General features: G+C 35.1%; 1 protein-coding gene across 1 annotated transcript in view; it reads right to left on the reverse strand.

Annotated features, from left to right (window-relative positions):
* Positions 1-494: 494 nt before the first annotated feature.
* The window catches only part of ascc3 (activating signal cointegrator 1 complex subunit 3), a 234,103-nt gene continuing 216,936 nt past the window's right edge, over positions 495-17,661 (reverse strand). Inside the window, exons 38-42 of the mRNA XM_039651238.2 lie at positions 12,451-12,602; positions 7,156-7,273; positions 3,266-3,472; positions 2,089-2,264; positions 495-1,071 (exon numbers count right to left, since the gene is read on the reverse strand). Coding sequence (XP_039507172.2) covers positions 939-1,071; positions 2,089-2,264; positions 3,266-3,472; positions 7,156-7,273; positions 12,451-12,602 — 786 coding nt within the window. The 3' untranslated portion in view covers positions 495-938. The remainder of the gene's footprint in view (positions 1,072-2,088; positions 2,265-3,265; positions 3,473-7,155; positions 7,274-12,450; positions 12,603-17,661) is intronic.

Here is a 17,661-nt window from a genome sequence, read left to right on the forward strand (position 1 = left end):
TTAACCTTTTCCTAAAGCCGGAATTTGCTGCTGATTAAACGGCGTCGGTGGAAAAGAGAACAATCGAAAATACTTTACAATATATGATGAAGTCCTCAGTAGGGACTCAACACCACCGCCATTACAACCATCGGCAATACATAAACGCTCTAAAGCAATTAAACAATTAGGATTTCTAATCGCACTGTTACGGCGTCTGTGTTCATTCACAAACAAGCCTTGCAGAAAAGAGAAGATGCGGCGTTATATCAAGCGAATCACTACATCATTATTATACGAATATATCAAAACTTCAACATCTAATATGATGAATACAAAAATAGGCTGAAATAGCGGAACATTCCTTAAAATCTTTAATTCATTGGAGAAGTGATATGTAGAAATAGTCATAATAACCGAATTGCAGATTTTGACCCTGACATGTCAAACAGAAAAGCGTGTGGGAAATTGTTATGCATATTTGGACACTGAGGAAAGACTGGAAACAGTTGTGCTGGATTCAATAGTTTTTATTTTATACATTCAACAAAACTTTCCACACAGAACATTTTCATAAATTCAGAAGAAACTTTTTTTTTTTTTAAATATATAATTATTTAGTTTTAATTTGACAAATATAATGTCTGCCCTGAAGTACCACAGGGTGTTATAGGCGACCCAAAGTGAAAATCAGTAATAATAAGGCAGGAAAAAAGTGAACGTTAGATGTTTCCTCTCCATTACAAACATCTAAACGTGTTAGAAAAGGGTGAACACACTTTTATTTCAATGTTTCATTGAATGAAAAAAAATTGGCACTTGCGAAGTACATTTTTCCTAGAACTTACAAAGCAACCCCAAGCCAAAGCGTTTGACTATTTGGGCCAAATCATCTAAATGTAAAACAGGGTTTTTTCCTAGAACAGAGCGCTCCGGTTTGTTTCTGCGCTCGCTCACGCTCACTTCCGTCCGGGTGAGAGCTCAGTGTTGACCTGTGCGGAGATGCTGGCCGGCTGGACGTTCAGGCGGAGGTCGTACTGCTGATCCAGGCCCAGGTAGCTGTCGCTCATCAGGTACAGCGTGTAGATACACCTGAGGAACACTCACACTTAACACTGCAACAATACATCTTTACACTTCGTATTGCTGTCTCGTTTCCACTACAAATATAAAACATTTATTTTTATCACTGAAGTAGTAAAATGCCATAAGATATTATGTCTTGTTTTCAGGGGCAAAAAAAAAAAAATAAAAAAAAAAAATTGGAGAGTTTTTGATTAAAACAATCAATCATCTACTGTAGAAATGGGGACAGAAAGATAATCTTAAATCAAACAGAAACACGATTAGTTTTCTCACCCCATTGGCAGAACATCTCGCTTTCTTTAAAATTTTCCATCCAGAAAACAAGACAATAATCTCTTGGCATTTTACTCATCTAGTAAATGCATCTTGATTTAACCCTAAAACCATATTCTGGACAAATGTGGGCAAAATAGTTTTAATTTAATTTTTAAACAATACTTCCCTTGATGTGAGCGTGTTCAAGCTACTTTTCCTAAGTTTGCCTCCTGAACACACACAATTTTTTTTTTTTGACTCAATTCTACAATGTTAAGTGGGTGGAAAAAAAAAAGGAAAGAAAACTCCTTAATCTTGTATTTGGTTCAAAAATGGGCACCCATAGAAATGAATGTAATTTAGAGCATTCTAAAACAAGCCAAAATAAGACACCAGTCGACAGCAAAGTCACTTCATCTTTAGGTTTTAGCTCTAAGAACTTATTGAAATGATATTTTAATGTTGTTAAAATAATAATAAATAAATAAAACATAAAAACAAGCATAATTTACATAGAAAATGTGGTACTTTTTGAAGTAAACAAATTCAAAAATACCCCCAAAATATAAAAGAACGCCATAAATGGATAGGCAAAACTTTATCGAAGACAGTGATATAACATTTATAATAAATAAAAATTAGGATCACACCTGAGTCCTCTGTGCCCACATTTGTCCATAATTACAGGATTAAGGGCTATAAAGTGAATACGGTTTGAGGGTTAAGAATCTTTCGATATTTGGACTGGAAACATCATTTTTTTCTTACTTCCCGGTGTTCTCGGGCGTGTAGAAGGCCACGGACACACTGCTGCGGCTGCGGATGAAGCCCACGCGCTTGATGGCCAGCAGATCTTTCTTCTCCACCTCCCCCAGAACCAGGAACCAGCCCTCGTCTTTGGGTTTGGGGAAGCGTGGCGCCTGAGCCCGGCTGTCCTGCCGCCTCTGAAACCAGGGACGAGTGTGAACAGCGTCAGGCTTGATGAACCAGTGATTGGGTTTGGGGATGGTGGGTACCAGGACTCAAATTTCACAATTCGATTCGATTTCGATTCAATATTGATTATTTAGGATATCAGGTACAATAAATGGCAATTTTTTTCAAGGAAATCAAATCTCTTAACTAATGCTGTAAACTGGGAGTCAGCTGTAGCCTATACGCTTCATTAGTCTACTATAATGTTGAAGGTAAACATTAGCTGATTTGTAGCTATACAAACACTTAAATCACACATTTATTTATATGTATAATAAGAAAGTTATATGAAATATAAACATGATTTATTCAAACAAGCATTAAATATTGAAGAACAATGAATATGTAATATGGTGTATATATTTAGCAGAATTCTCCTGTAGAGTTCATTTTTCTAGCTGACTAAGATTATGGTCACATGGTTTTTCTGAGGTAAATGTGGCGATACTGACGTCTTTCCACGGATGGAGCGATGTCACATGATACAGATTTGGATAAGTTGTACTCTTCATTTAACACACTTTCAGACGCTCATTCATGTGTATGTGGCGCTGTAACTGGTATTATTAAGGCAGAAGAGGAGGTCATGTGACCTTAGCCAGAGCGATCTCACGCCACAGCGCCAAAACAGTATTTACGTTTCTGAATTTCGTAAGAAAATGGACGTAATTCAAAATTTGAGACTTTATTTCATAATAGTCCCAAAGCACAAGGAGAATTGTGATTTATAGGATGAGATGCAATGCTCCATTCATTCATCAAATAATCGAGTCTTGAGATTTAAGAATCGATATCGGTTCGTAAAAATGAGAATCGATTAATATGGAGAAATTGATATTTATTACCCAGCCGTAGTGGTTACTCAGCCTGTTGATTGGTGTGTGTGTGTGTGTGAGTTGGACTGAAACCAGTGACTGGAGCGTGTGGGGAAGGAAAGGCTAGCGTGTGTGTGTGTGTGTGTGAGACTCACCCTCTGCTGGCCGGCGTTGAGTCTGCGCAGGGACACCTGTAGGACGTACTCCTGATCCGCGTGCAGGGACAGCCAGCTGGACTCGTCCCGGATGTTGGACACACTGGAGGGGACGGCTCGCTCCGTCTGCTCCACACACTCTTCCCACCAGCCCTTCACACTCAGACTGACCTCCACCACGGGCAGCTGACTCACGTACAGCCACGCCTGACCATCAACACACACATCAGGCAAAGTTCTGGGTCATTATTCAAATATTTACATAAGAAACATACATGACAGGTACAACAAAAGACAAAAGAATTGTGAAATATACAATACAGCAATAGAAATGTAAAATATTCACATATTAGTTTTACCATACAGTCAGTGTTGGGTGTAACTAAGTAATTAGTTACTGTAATTTAATTACTTTTCCCTTGAAAATGTAAAGTAAGGGATTACTCTTCATTTATCAGTAATTTAATTACAGTTACTTCTGATGTAATTGAGGTAAATATTGTGTATGGATCAATCCGATTTCACAGCGATTCGTATGCATTTTATGAGGAGTCTAAATATTACGACCGCACTCGTACAAATTCGTATGAATTATTGTAAAATATGTATGAAAAAAAGTGTGAAATGTCATGAGATCAGACATAAAACAATAGTGGGTTTAACATCAAAATGTATCGTCTGATGCTAAAAAGTATGTTTTTATAATGTAACCTTCTCCATCTTGACCAGTTTAAGGATAATTCATGCAATTTTATAGTGTTTATTTGAAAGAATTAAAACAGATTCATGTCTATCCTTGTATTATTCAGCTGGTTGAGATTGATATGGGATTTTGAAAGTAATTAGTAATTAAAAGTAATTAAATACTTTTAGAGAGAGTACTTAGTACAGTAATCTAATTACACTGTTGAAGAGGTCATTAGTGACTAGTAATTAATCACTTTTTTAGAGTAACTTACCCAACACTGCATACAGTGATATGAATAAGTTTGGACACCCATGTTAAAGTTGCCTAAAAAGAGGAATAAAAAAATCATCTTTTGGATATTGATCTTAATGCCTTAATTAGAAAAATTAGGAAAAATCAAACCTTTTAAGGACACCAATTTTCTTTGTGAATGAATAATGTATCATAAATAAATAAATGCTTTTCCTTAAAATACAGGGTGCATAAGTCCAATGTTAAATTCCCATTGAGTCAGGCAGATTTTATTTTTAAAAGCCAGTTATTTCATGGATCCAGGATAATATGCATCCTGATAAAGTTCCCTTGGCCTTTGGGATTAAAATATCCCCACATCATCACACACCATTCAACACACCTAGAGATTGGCATGGTTTTACTTCAGTTAGCCTAATAGCTGGTTTGATTTGCATTGAAAGATGATCTTATTGAAAGTACCCCATGCCAATCTCTAAAAATCTGCCTGACTCTATGGGAATTTAACATAGGGGTGTCCTGACTTATGCACCCTGTATTTTAAGGAAAACATTTATTTATTTATGATACATTATTCATTCACAAAGAAAATTGGTGTTCTTAAAGGCTGTAGTTTTCCTCATTTTTCTAATTAAAGTATTAAGATCAATATCCAAAAGATGATTTTTTATTCCTCTTTTTAGGCAACTTTAGCATGGGTGTCCAAACTTATTCACATCACTGTATAATATTATCCATGTATATCCATTAACGCGATCCCCAAAGATGAACATCAGCATGTTTTTAGTCTATGCAAATGAAGGTAAATGTGTGTGTGGTGGAAAACAAATCACACACAAATACAAGCAATGCTAAACACACTGTTAGGATACAACGCATTAAAAACATTAACTCTTTACATATGAGCTAATTGAAGAATAATAAGTGTGTAAATTACTGTCACGAGGAATGAGGAACTCACTAATTGTATATAGACTATTAATAATCTAACAATGTAGAGGCTACAATATATTAACTCCAAACTAATGGTTTGCAAATGTTTTGTAAGCACTTTATTACTGTGTAATTATCATAAAGTGTTACCCAGATTTCTATTTTAAATCAATCTTTCTATTCATCAAAGGGTAAAAAATGCAGCACTTTCCACAAAAAACAAAAACAAAATCAGGATCAATGTTGATATTAATAATAATCAATAGTGATTCATTGATAATTGATCATCAGATCCTCATATTAGAGTGATTTCTGAAGGATCATGTGACACTGAAGACGGGATGATGCTGGAAATCATAGGAATAAATGACGCTTTACTATATATATATATATATATATGAAGAGTTCAGATGCAAAAGCCTCTAAGTGCCATAGAATGATCATTTTTATCAAGCTTGTATATTTATCACTTTATCACTTAAATGGCAATGAAGATTACCTATTAATTGTTATTTAAGTGAAATTACTGAACTTAAATATACAAATTTGATAAAAATCATCATTAAAGAAGAAAATTTATATATATATATATATATATATATTCACATTTACCGTCACTTTATATTGAACTAATATTTGACTGTTTTCACTGTATCTTTGATCAAATAAAAGCAGTCTTGGTGAGCAGAAGACACTTATGAAACGTAATTATTCCCAGCCGTGTATATGTCCAGTCGACTACGAAATAAACCATAAAAGCTCATCACTCAACAACTGTACTAAACTAAAACACAAGGAACAGGGCTAAACAAAGAGAACGCGAGTGTTAGCATTAGAGACATGAAGACGGCGTAGATCACACGGCCACAGCTATTTATGCAGGATTACTCTCCCTCCGCGAACGAGCCGAGGACGCGGCGGCGCATGTGCTTATTTAATTATCAGGCCGAGAGGAAGGGGGGCTCGCACGAATACTGATGGGGAAGCGGCGCTGGGATCCGACGCTAGCATTACCGCTGCAATTAGCACTTAGATTGGAGCTCTAAACCCTCTCATTTGGGAGGTAATTGGAGATCTTGCTGCTACCTGAGACCGGCGTGACTCTCGCCACACGTGCCGGAGCGGATGCGAGGGGAATGGGAATTTATCTGAATGTTTATGTGGTTAAGAGTCCAGAAATGTCATTAAACGAGTCAGTCACGTGTCTTTCACTTTTCACCAATCCCAAAACTACACAAGCGTACGGGATTCTCACTTATTACACACAGTTATAATGCCAAACCAGTGTTGGGTAAGTTACTCTAAAAAAGTAATTAATTACTAGTTACTAATTACCTCTTTAACAGTGTAATTAGATTACTGTACTAATTACTCTCTCTAAAAGTATTTAATTACTTTTAATTACTAATTACTTTCAAAATCCCAGCTGAATAATACAAGGATAGACATGAATCTGTTTTAATTCTTTCAAATAAACACTATAAAATTGCATGAATTATCCTTAAACTGATCAAGGTGGAGAAGGTTACATTATAAAAACATACTTTTTAGCATCAGACGATACATTTTGATGTTAAACCCACTATTGTTTTATGTCTGATCTCATGACATTTCACACTTTTTTCATACATATTTTACAATAATTCATATGAATTTGTACGAGTGCGGTCGTAATATTTAGACTCCTCATACGAATCGCTGTGAGATCGGATTGATCTATACACCTCAATTACATCAGAAGTAACTGTAATTAAATTACAGATAAATGAAAAGTAATCCCTTACTTTACATTTTCAAGGGAAAAGTAATTAAATTACAGTAACTAGTTACTTAGTAATTAGTTACACCCAACACTGTACACAACACACTACTTGATTTAAACCATTAATTCTGTCGTAGTCTGAATTAGCTTTTTTTAAATAAAAAAATTAGTACTTTTATTCCACAAAAATCATTAAATTGAACAAAAAAGACAGTAAAACAAACAAATGATCAATTTAAAGTTCCACACACACACCTGAGAAATCTGATTGGGCTGCAGGATCTCCTTCATCATAGACGTGAAGATGTCCTGCTTCCCGTCACAGCCAGCGATTAGCTCGGGAAGACTCTCGATTGGCCCTCCGCTCCACTTCCTGTCCACGGAAACACAGTCACGTGACCTTCAATCACACAAGAGCCCGTTTCCCGCTGTCACAGCATGACGGATCCCGCCTGGCCTGATCCCTCTCTTACCATTTTTATTGTGTTTCCACCAAATTACACTCGCCGCGGGACGCGCCCGCACAGCAACGCCGGCGATGTTAGCGTGTGCATGAGTGAGTGATGCTGATGGTGTTTGCCGAGCGACAGGATTAGCCGCTAGGCATGATCAGCGAGCCTCAGGTGAGAAGTTTAACACGCTGACAGGAAGTGAACACTCGCCTCTCTCTGGGACAACGGCTCACGATCGGCTGAGCGGAAAACACACGCTAGGCTAGAGAGAGTCAAGACATGCCAGTACAATATAAAAACGGGGACGTTTGCATGACATTACAGACTATTCAGACACCAGATATTGTTATCAGGACACTATAGTTCACTTCTGTGAGTGAGGAGAGCAAAATAAAGACATAGTACACCCAATAACTCTTCATACAGAGACTACCAGTGACATTTACACACATCTGGGAGACTCGTGTTTTGCTGAAGTGTGTTTTTTGTAATCACACACACACTGAACAACATGAAGCATTGCTTGGTCACTGGTTGAGCTAAACTGGTTTTATTTAATTGTGTAGTTCAATTGAACAGATATTCAACATAATTCATGTGTGAGAGTCCAACAGAAGGACAAAACCAGATTTGATAACTCTGAGTTCTGCTCATGTTCATAAACTATAGCGAATAAACTCAGATAATGCGAGAAATGTTGAAGAAGTCTGAATAACATTAGGTTTGACTATGTTAAAATTCACCAAATTAATGTTATTGGTCTTGTGAACAATTCATCCATGCTTTCTCATATAGCGAATACACTGAGATAATGTGAGAAATGCTGAAGGTGTCTGAATGGTTTGTAGGGCTGGGTATCGATTCACATTTCAATTTCGATTCGATTTCGATTCACAAGCTCTCAGTTCGATTCGATTTCGATTCTCGATTCAATTTTCGATTTCGATTCCTGATTTGATTCTCGATTCGACTATAATGAAGATGTAATACAAATCCTATATTTATAAAAAAGAACAGTGGACATAAGTTTACTAGTGGTTAATTAATACAAGGAAATTAAGAGCCATAAACCTGTATATAAAACTCTTTTTATTTTAGGTACACTAAATGCATACAGAGAATAAACAGGATTTTGATGCAATATGCAAAAAAAGTCAGAACAGTCGCACAGCTTGATCAAACAGTATCATGTTATTTTATGTTTAAGATAGATATAGATAAATAAATATATAAATATTTAGACTTTTTTTTTTACATTGATCTTACCTAAATGGTAATGTAATTGTTTGTTTATTTTTGTTTTAAGAGTTTATGTATGGAAGCTTGATTTCAATCTTTGAATTAAATTGAAAAAAAGTAGCACAAATAAATACAATAGAATAAAGACACAAATTAAGAGACATTTTGGGGTAGTTTTTTGGGTATGTCAGAAATACTACAGAAACTGACTAAAGTAATTCAATGTAAAATAACACTGGATAGTCTTTTTAGTCCAGACAAAGGCTATTAATTCTGATTGCTTACAATTAATACTATATTCTGTTGTTATGACAACAGAATTACTGACACAAATGGCTGCGCAAACTTTAAGAACTAGTGCGCGAATCCATTACTGTTTCATTAACTTTGTCACACGCGTTTAATGCTAATTTAAGACATTACCGACTGTCTTTACGAGGTTACTCACCAAGACCAGAGTTTTGACATAATGTCGCGTGTTTTAACTGTTAAAGTGATATAATCCAGGGATAAAACTTTTGTTTCTGGCGAGCTGTTTGTGAGGCAGATTTAGGCTGTAACGTTACTGTGTACGCAGTGAAAGAAATCTCTGAGAGTGCGCGAGCACGGGATGGTTTAACATTGCTTGTAAAACTCAAAAAGACGTGAACGTTAGTTACGATCATAGGTTACGATGCAATGCTGGCCCGATTGTTAAGTGAATATTCCGTCATGTCCCGACTCCTGAACGCGTGTGTGTATCGACAGCTGCTTGCCTAGTGCAGAGAGACGAGAAGATGCAGCACCGCGTCCGCGAGCCCTTTATATGGAAAAAATCCATAATCCAAAAATTTTGAATCGAACACATTTTAGAAAACGATTAATCGAAAAATCGATTTTTTTGCCCAGCCCTAATGGTTTGACTGTATTTCATATATCGGGAAGACCTTGGTCACAGGTTTGCCATTAACACGCTCATACGGGTGGATCTCCCACCAGTCGCACAGGTTTGGCGGGTTTAATTTTATATATAATATATACATTTTTCAACTGTAGTCTTTTAAGAGGGCATCTCAAATAATAAACTAAGTGCAATTAGTGTTGTCAAAAACATCGATACATCATTCGTTACACACAGACCCGCCTCTCCTCACTCACTCGCTTCATTTGCTCCGCATGAATATTGTTTGCGGTTATTTCAGTGTTTTGTGTGTATTGTGCAAAATTTGACTCATTCAATCAATTCACACAAAATAATGTCAAAATGCCGATCTTGGCAATTATTCACGTAAACACAGTGAGTTTAATGTCGTTTATGTGTGTGTGTGGTGTTTTTAATCCGCTTTAACACACACCGTGTGTGCGTTGATAAGTGGACAGCATTGCTGAGTATTTCCTCCTTAAAACTGCAGTGAACCAAAGACAGTCTCAAAAACACGCTTTGAAATCGCTGACGTCACAAACCACCTTTAACCAATCAGATCAACGTGTGATCGCCAACCAGTGGTGAGCTGAGTGAGTGGAGGCGGGGCTCATTTGCATATTCGCAGAACCGCACATACTAAATGAGGCGAGGGTGTCGAGTTACATTCAAGATATTTTAAGGCATGAAGAAATATTTTCAAGGAAATGTTTAAATATGTCATTTTAGAGTTTTAAGGGATACAGTGATTGACTACAGCAGGACTTTAAGTAAAAGTAAACAGTTGAGAAAGAAAACGCATGGCCAACAGTATAATAGATCAGTGCGTCAGGTCTTAAAGTGACAGCAGCAAAAATATATCTATTTGGCTGTATGGTTTCGATGTCAAAATCGTGGCCAGTCACTGTAAATGCCACGAGTAATTTTGGGAAACGGGTGAGCAAAACAGTTAATGTAAAGCCCTGTATGCACACATCTGATGCCATGCTTGAACATCAATGCGGCTCTACAGGGACTCTCTATATGACTTATGTCGAGCTGAATGTTGCTTATCACGCTCTACTGGCCCCAGGTGGGCTTTACTGGTCACATATACAGCATGTCTCCATTTGAATGATAAGACTGAGCAGCAAACATTACATCTGTGAGCGAAACAAGCCGACGCTAACAGCAGAACAATGGAGGGCCACACAGATGCTGAGGTCACAGCTTTGGGTCACTCCTGATCAAACCCTGTGGCCCGACTCGTGCTGGGTCACATGCTCGTGCGCACTCGAGGTGTATGGAAGGCATTTTCTGCCAAAATGAAATAAATAAATTAAACGATAAAAATTAAAAATACAAGAAGTTTAACCATTTCATTAAAGAAAATGTTAAAAAGAGGAAATAAAATGACTAAAATTTAAAACTAAACTTTCTGTCACTATTACAGCGTGAATGTTAATAAAAAGCTTTTATTAAAGCTCTTTTCACTTTTGCCTTTTCATTTCAATATTGGCAGTCTTGCCTCGAGATTGTAGTGAAAATGAAACGTGAAATCACCAATTGCATTTTATTTTTCAATTTTTAAATGATGCACTATCACAGTGAAAATGAAATCATTAAATTTCCTTATCAATTTTGTCACATATTCTGCGTACCTTTTTCTGTAATGAAATGGTTAAACTTGTTTTATTTTTCATTTTAATCGTTTAATTTATTTATTTAATTTTGGTATATTCGAGGAGCCAAGCAGGGGCATTTTATATCGGCACACATGATATTGAAAATCCATTCACCGGGTTTAACTGGAACAAAACGCGGATCCCTTGAGCAACAGAATGGCATCAATTGTCCATAATATTCCTATATCACAATTTCTGTTCTGCTTATGTCCCCTTTTACCCTTTCTTAAACCAGTTTCCAATGGATGATGTCACGTCATAGGACACACTTACATGCCAATTACCCAAATGAGGTGTTCGTTAGTATTAGGGGTGTGAAGATACACTCATGTCACGAGTCGAGACGATACACAACTGTGGGTTCACGAGATGAGATGACATTTATAATTAAGAAACTGTATATTCAAGAAATCTTCAATGACAAAATATGACTATATTGTCATAATATAACATATCTTATTTTTTAACTCATCTAGGGTTGTCACTAACAATTATTTTGGTAATCAGTCGATTATTTTGACAATTAATGGAATAATCAGATCTTTTGGGGGGACCTACTGTAAGCGAACAATGGCCTTTAAAATGACTTAAAATACCTACGTAATGAGGCAATAATAAATGGTTAACATAATTGTATGGTTTTATAGAACAACACTGTTAAAATACTTAATGTAATAAACATACTATTATAAACAATCAAGTTGTATATATTATGTATTGTAATAACGGCCTGGCGATTATTGTTGTTACACTTTACCGCAGGTCAAATCCTTCAAGCGTCCACTTAATCTTTAATATTTGGCCACTTCTTTATAATGCTACAGCCACTGAACACGTGGATATCAAAACATGCAAACTCAGAGTGAGGGTTAAACCTGACATGAACAGTTCGCATATTTAGAGACATTCCCCTGTGTTAGTGTTAGATATCACAATGCTATATTGCTTATATGTTTTAATATATCGTTTAATAGAACCGTTTGGTTCCCATTGAAGTCCATTTTATGAATGTTTTCATCAAAAACCTTAATTTCTTTTCGACTGAAGAAAGAAAGACGTGGACATCTTGGATGACATGGGGGCGAGTAAATTATCAGCAAAAGTTTTATTTAAAAGTGAACTACTCCTTAAATATCGTGAGATCTCGTCACACCCCAGTTATTGATGTTGGTTCAGCATTATGTCTGAGTTATAGTTGACTAACACAAGCAGATTATCAACACGTTATGGAGTCGTCAGTGTAAAAACGAGTGTTTTTTCCGGACAGCGTCCATAACTGTTAGAAGTGCTGTACCTGAAGACGTAGAGATCCTGCTTTTCAATGTGAGGGATTGTGAGCAGGGAGGAGTCGTGAAGCCATCTGGCCTGAACGATCATCTGCACCAGGTTACAGATGCTGAGCGCAGACACGAGCCATCCTTCATTCGCCACCACATCCAGCATCGCCTGCAGACAACAGCAGAACACAGTCAACGCAGGCCGTCCGGGACACATCAACACTGATGACCACACACAACACTGGGTCACGGTCACATTACTGACTGAGCTAAATGTATCGTTATTAGTGCTATTGTTGTAGATTGCTAGCACTAATGCTACTATTGTTGTCATTAATATATTATCATTGATACTATCACCACTAATACTCATATTAATATATTATTGTTCACTAGAACTATACTGAACTTGACTGTTTGGTTGGATGAGCATGCTAATCTTAGCAGTTACGATGCTAATATGTGCTACTGCTAGCAAATAGCTAGCTATCATCAATCAATTTAATTATGTGTTACTAAAATAAACTAATTATTGATGGATTAACGAATATGCAGAATCCCTGAATCATGTCAGGAAGCCTTTAAAAAAATCACTTCGAGACTACTTTAATAAGGACTTAATTCATGATGTTGAAGTTACACAAACAAATTATGTTTGTTTAACGTAACACAGTTATGTGGAACCTGTTGACGAAAAAATAAATAAATAAAGCCAACATATTTTTTTGAGTGTATCTAAGAAAATATAACTGGAAAATTCAACTGTAAGTTATGCAAAACAGTGCAGGTGTATTTAACTCATCTAGGGTTGCTCTAACGACTATCTAGTTAATTGAGTAATCAGTCGATTATTTAGTTAATCGAGTAATCAGTCAATAATTTTGTTAATCGAGTAATCAGTCGATTATTTTGTTAATCGATTAATCAGTTTGTTATTTTGTTAATCGATTAATCAGTTTGTTATTTTGTTAATCGAGTAATCAGTCGATTATTTTGTTAATCGAGTAATCAGTCAATAATTTTGTTAATCGAGTAATTAGTTGATTATTTTGTTAATCGATTATTCAGTTTGTTATTTTGTTAATCGAGTAATCAGTCGATTATTTTTGTTAATCGGGTAATCGGTCGATTATTTTGTTAATCGATTAATCAGTTTGTTATTTTGTTAATCGAGTAATCAGTCGATTATTTTTGTTAATCGGGTAATCGGTCGATTATTTTGTTAATCGATTAATCAGTTTGTTATTTTGTTAATCGAGTAATCAGTCGATTATTTTGTTAATCGGGTAATCTGTCGATTATTTTGTTAATCGAGTAATCAGTCCATTATTTTGTTAATCGAGTAATCAGTCCATTATTTTGTTAATCGAGTAATCAGTCGATTATTTTGTTAATCGATTAATCAGTTTGTTATTTTGTTAATCGAGTAATCAGTCGATTATTTTTGTTAATCGGGTAATCGGTCGATTATTTTGTTAATCGAGTAATCAGTCCATTATTTTGTTAATCGAGTGATCAGTCGATTATTTTGTTAATCGAGTAATAAGTCAATTATTATGTTAATCGAGTTATCGGTCGATTATTTTGTTAATCGAGTAATCAGTCAATTATTTTGTTAATCGAGTAATCAGTCAATTATTGTTTTTAATTGGGTAATCAGTCGATTATTTTGTTAATCGAGTAATCAGTCGATTATTTTGTTAATCGAGTAATCAGTCCATTATTTAGTTAATTGAGTAATCAGTCGATTATTTTTGTTAATCGAGTAATCAGTCGATTATTTTTGTTAATCGGGTAATCGGTCGATTATTTTGTTAATCTAGTAATCAGTCCATTATTTAGTTAATCGAGTAATCAGTCCATTATTTAGTTAATTGAGTAATCAGTCGATTATTTAGTTAATTGAGTAATCAGTCGATTATTTTGTTAATCGAGTAATCAGTCGATTATTTTGTTAATCGAGTAATCAGTCAATAATTTTGTTAATCGAGTAATTAGTTGATTATTTTGTTAATCGATTATTCAGTTTGTTATTTTGTTAATCGAGTAATCAGTCGATTATTTTTGTTAATCGGGTAATCGGTCGATTATTTTGTTAATCGATTAATCAGTTTGTTATTTTGTTAATCGAGTAATCAGTCGATTATTTTTGTTAATCGGGTAATCGGTCGATTATTTTGTTAATCGATTAATCAGTTTGTTATTTTGTTAATCGAGTAATCAGTCGATTATTTTGTTAATCGGGTAATCTGTCGATTATTTTGTTAATCGAGTAATCAGTCCATTATTTTGTTAATCGAGTAATCAGTCCATTATTTTGTTAATCGAGTAATCAGTCGATTATTTTGTTAATCGATTAATCAGTTTGTTATTTTGTTAATCGAGTAATCAGTCGATTATTTTTGTTAATCGGGTAATCGGTCGATTATTTTGTTAATCGAGTAATCAGTCCATTATTTTGTTAATCGAGTGATCAGTCGATTATTTTGTTAATCGAGTAATAAGTCAATTATTATGTTAATCGAGTTATCGGTCGATTATTTTGTTAATCGAGTAATCAGTCAATTATTTTGTTAATCGAGTAATCAGTCAATTATTGTTTTTAATTGGGTAATCAGTCGATTATTTTGTTAATCGAGTAATCAGTCGATTATTTTGTTAATCGAGTAATCAGTCCATTATTTAGTTAATTGAGTAATCAGTCGATTATTTTTGTTAATCGAGTAATCAGTCGATTATTTTTGTTAATCGGGTAATCGGTCGATTATTTTGTTAATCTAGTAATCAGTCCATTATTTAGTTAATCGAGTAATCAGTCCATTATTTAGTTAATTGAGTAATCAGTCGATTATTTAGTTAATTGAGTAATCAGTCGATTATTTTGTTAATCGAGTAATCAGTCGATTATTTTCGTTAATCGGGTAATCGGTCAATTATTTAGTTAATCGAGTAATCAGACAATAATTTTGTTAATCGAGTGATCAGTCGATTATTTTGTTAATCGAGTAATAAGTCAATTATTTTGTTAATCGAGTTATCGGTCGATTATTTTGTTAATCGAGTAATCAGTCAATTATTGTTTTTAATTGGGTAATCAGTCGGTTATTTTGTTAATCGAGTAATCAGTCGATTATCTTGTTAATCAAGTGATCAGTCAATTATTTTGTTAATCGAGTAATCAGTCGATTATTTAGTTAATTGAGTAATCAGTCCATTATTTAGTTAATCGAGTAATCAGTCGATTATCTTGTTAATCGAGTAATCAGTCGATTATCTTGTTAATCAAGTGATCAGTCAATTATTTTGTTAATCGAGTAATCAGTCGATTATTTAGTTAATTGAGTAATCGGTCCATTATTTTGTTAATCGAGTAATCAGTTGATTATTTTGTTAATCGAGTAATCAGTCGATTATTTTGACAATAAATTGAACAATTGGATCATATTTTTGGGGGTAATAAAAACAGACCTAAGTGAACAATAGCCTTTAAAATGACTTAAAATTCATAAATAATAACAATGAGGCAATAATAAATGGATTACAAAAAGATCATAAGAAAGTAATTTTAAGGTTTTATAGAACAACACTGTTAAAATACATAATGTAATACACATAATAGTATAAACGATCAACTATTGTAATAAGTGACTGGTGTTGTTGCACTTTACAGCCAAATACATGCAGTTTAGGGGCCGTACGATTATTTTATTCAGTCAAATTAAAATAGTATTGCTTTACAGGTAGTTAAAACATGCTAACAGACCTCATCCAAAAAGAAAGAACATTTATCTAGGTGAACAACATGGAGAGTGTTTTAGTTTAGCGAATTTGGCATTCGATATTATCTGTCTGTAATTAAATTCAATTCATACTTTTAGATGAACTACATGATGCTGGTGTATTGAGTACAAACACGAGCCCATTAAGAGTATCACTGAACACTACTGGTACGTCTTTATTTATACACCGCCGTCTTCTACACTTCCTCAGCCTCTTCGTGGATCTGTCCTCGCTCCGGGCGTCTGCTGAGCTCAGCTGCGCTAACAAACTTAATTAATCAAAAAGTAATTTCCTCTGTAACTATGAGTAAAAAGCACCTGAAGAGCACCGGAAAACCCTGAGAGTTAATCAAAATGCTAATGCAGTACAAATTAAAGTTGTGATTAACATTTCACAGTGGCGGCTCGAGTAAATTGAGGACAGCAACAGGATGAGATGACAAACCTTTCCGGATCGAGAGACAGACTGAACAAATCACAGTAATCCAGAGAGCCAAACCGAAGCTTGACCAATGAGGGAAGAGGACTGGATATAAACAAGGACGCGCCACTAGTTATCCAACGACCGATTAACTGGAAGATTTTCCACAACTGAACGAGATTTTGTGCTATCGTGTGTATCGCGGTTACGCTCATGTGCCGTTGCTGTTTAGAGGGAACGCTGTCGTCTTAGCGGATAACAAATGATCACTTCGACCACCACATGTTGTGTTTATCGTGCAATTTATACACGAAAATCAGTTTTTACGCGCAGTTTTCACGTGCATTTGATACGCACTTTTTTGCGTGTAATACACACACACTCCACACCACTGATTCTACCGAAACGTTTAATACACACACACACACACACACGACACCGTGACTAAACCTACCCATGCGTATCATATTTGCGTGTAAAAACTCATTTTCGCTTATAAATTGCACGATAAACACAACATGTGTTTAACACAACATTTAATGTTTATCTTTCAACACGTAATCATTTGTTTTGTTTTTAGTGGTTGTGTTAGTTATTTTGTTAACTGCTTTGATTAGCTTTACCTTGCAATTTTTATATACTGTTGTCTTTTTATGTATTTTATGGAAAGCGCTTTGTGCACCTTTCTGGGTGTTGTAATGGCGCTATATAAATAAAGATTGAATTGAATTGAATGTGCTATAGAGACGCATTTAGTGTGATCGGGTTGTTTCGCCGGAAGTGAATCAATCAAATCTAACTTTAGCTGGAAAATAAAATTAAAGAACCGCTATAAAACCAAACCAATCTCTGTTACCTTAAATTATATGTTTATCTCTTTCTTCGTTTCAATAAACATTATATCTTTATCACTGTAAAGCTGCTTTGAAACAATCAAGCTCTATATAAATGAAGATGACTTGATCACAAAAGCTTATCGTTTGTATACAAACGCACTTTTACGCATTGCCATTTAAAAACAAGTGATT

The sequence above is a fragment of the Pimephales promelas genome, chromosome 12, assembly GCF_988280905.1.
Source record: "Pimephales promelas chromosome 12, fPimPro1.hap1.1, whole genome shotgun sequence".
NCBI lineage: Eukaryota > Metazoa > Chordata > Actinopteri > Cypriniformes > Leuciscidae > Pimephales > Pimephales promelas.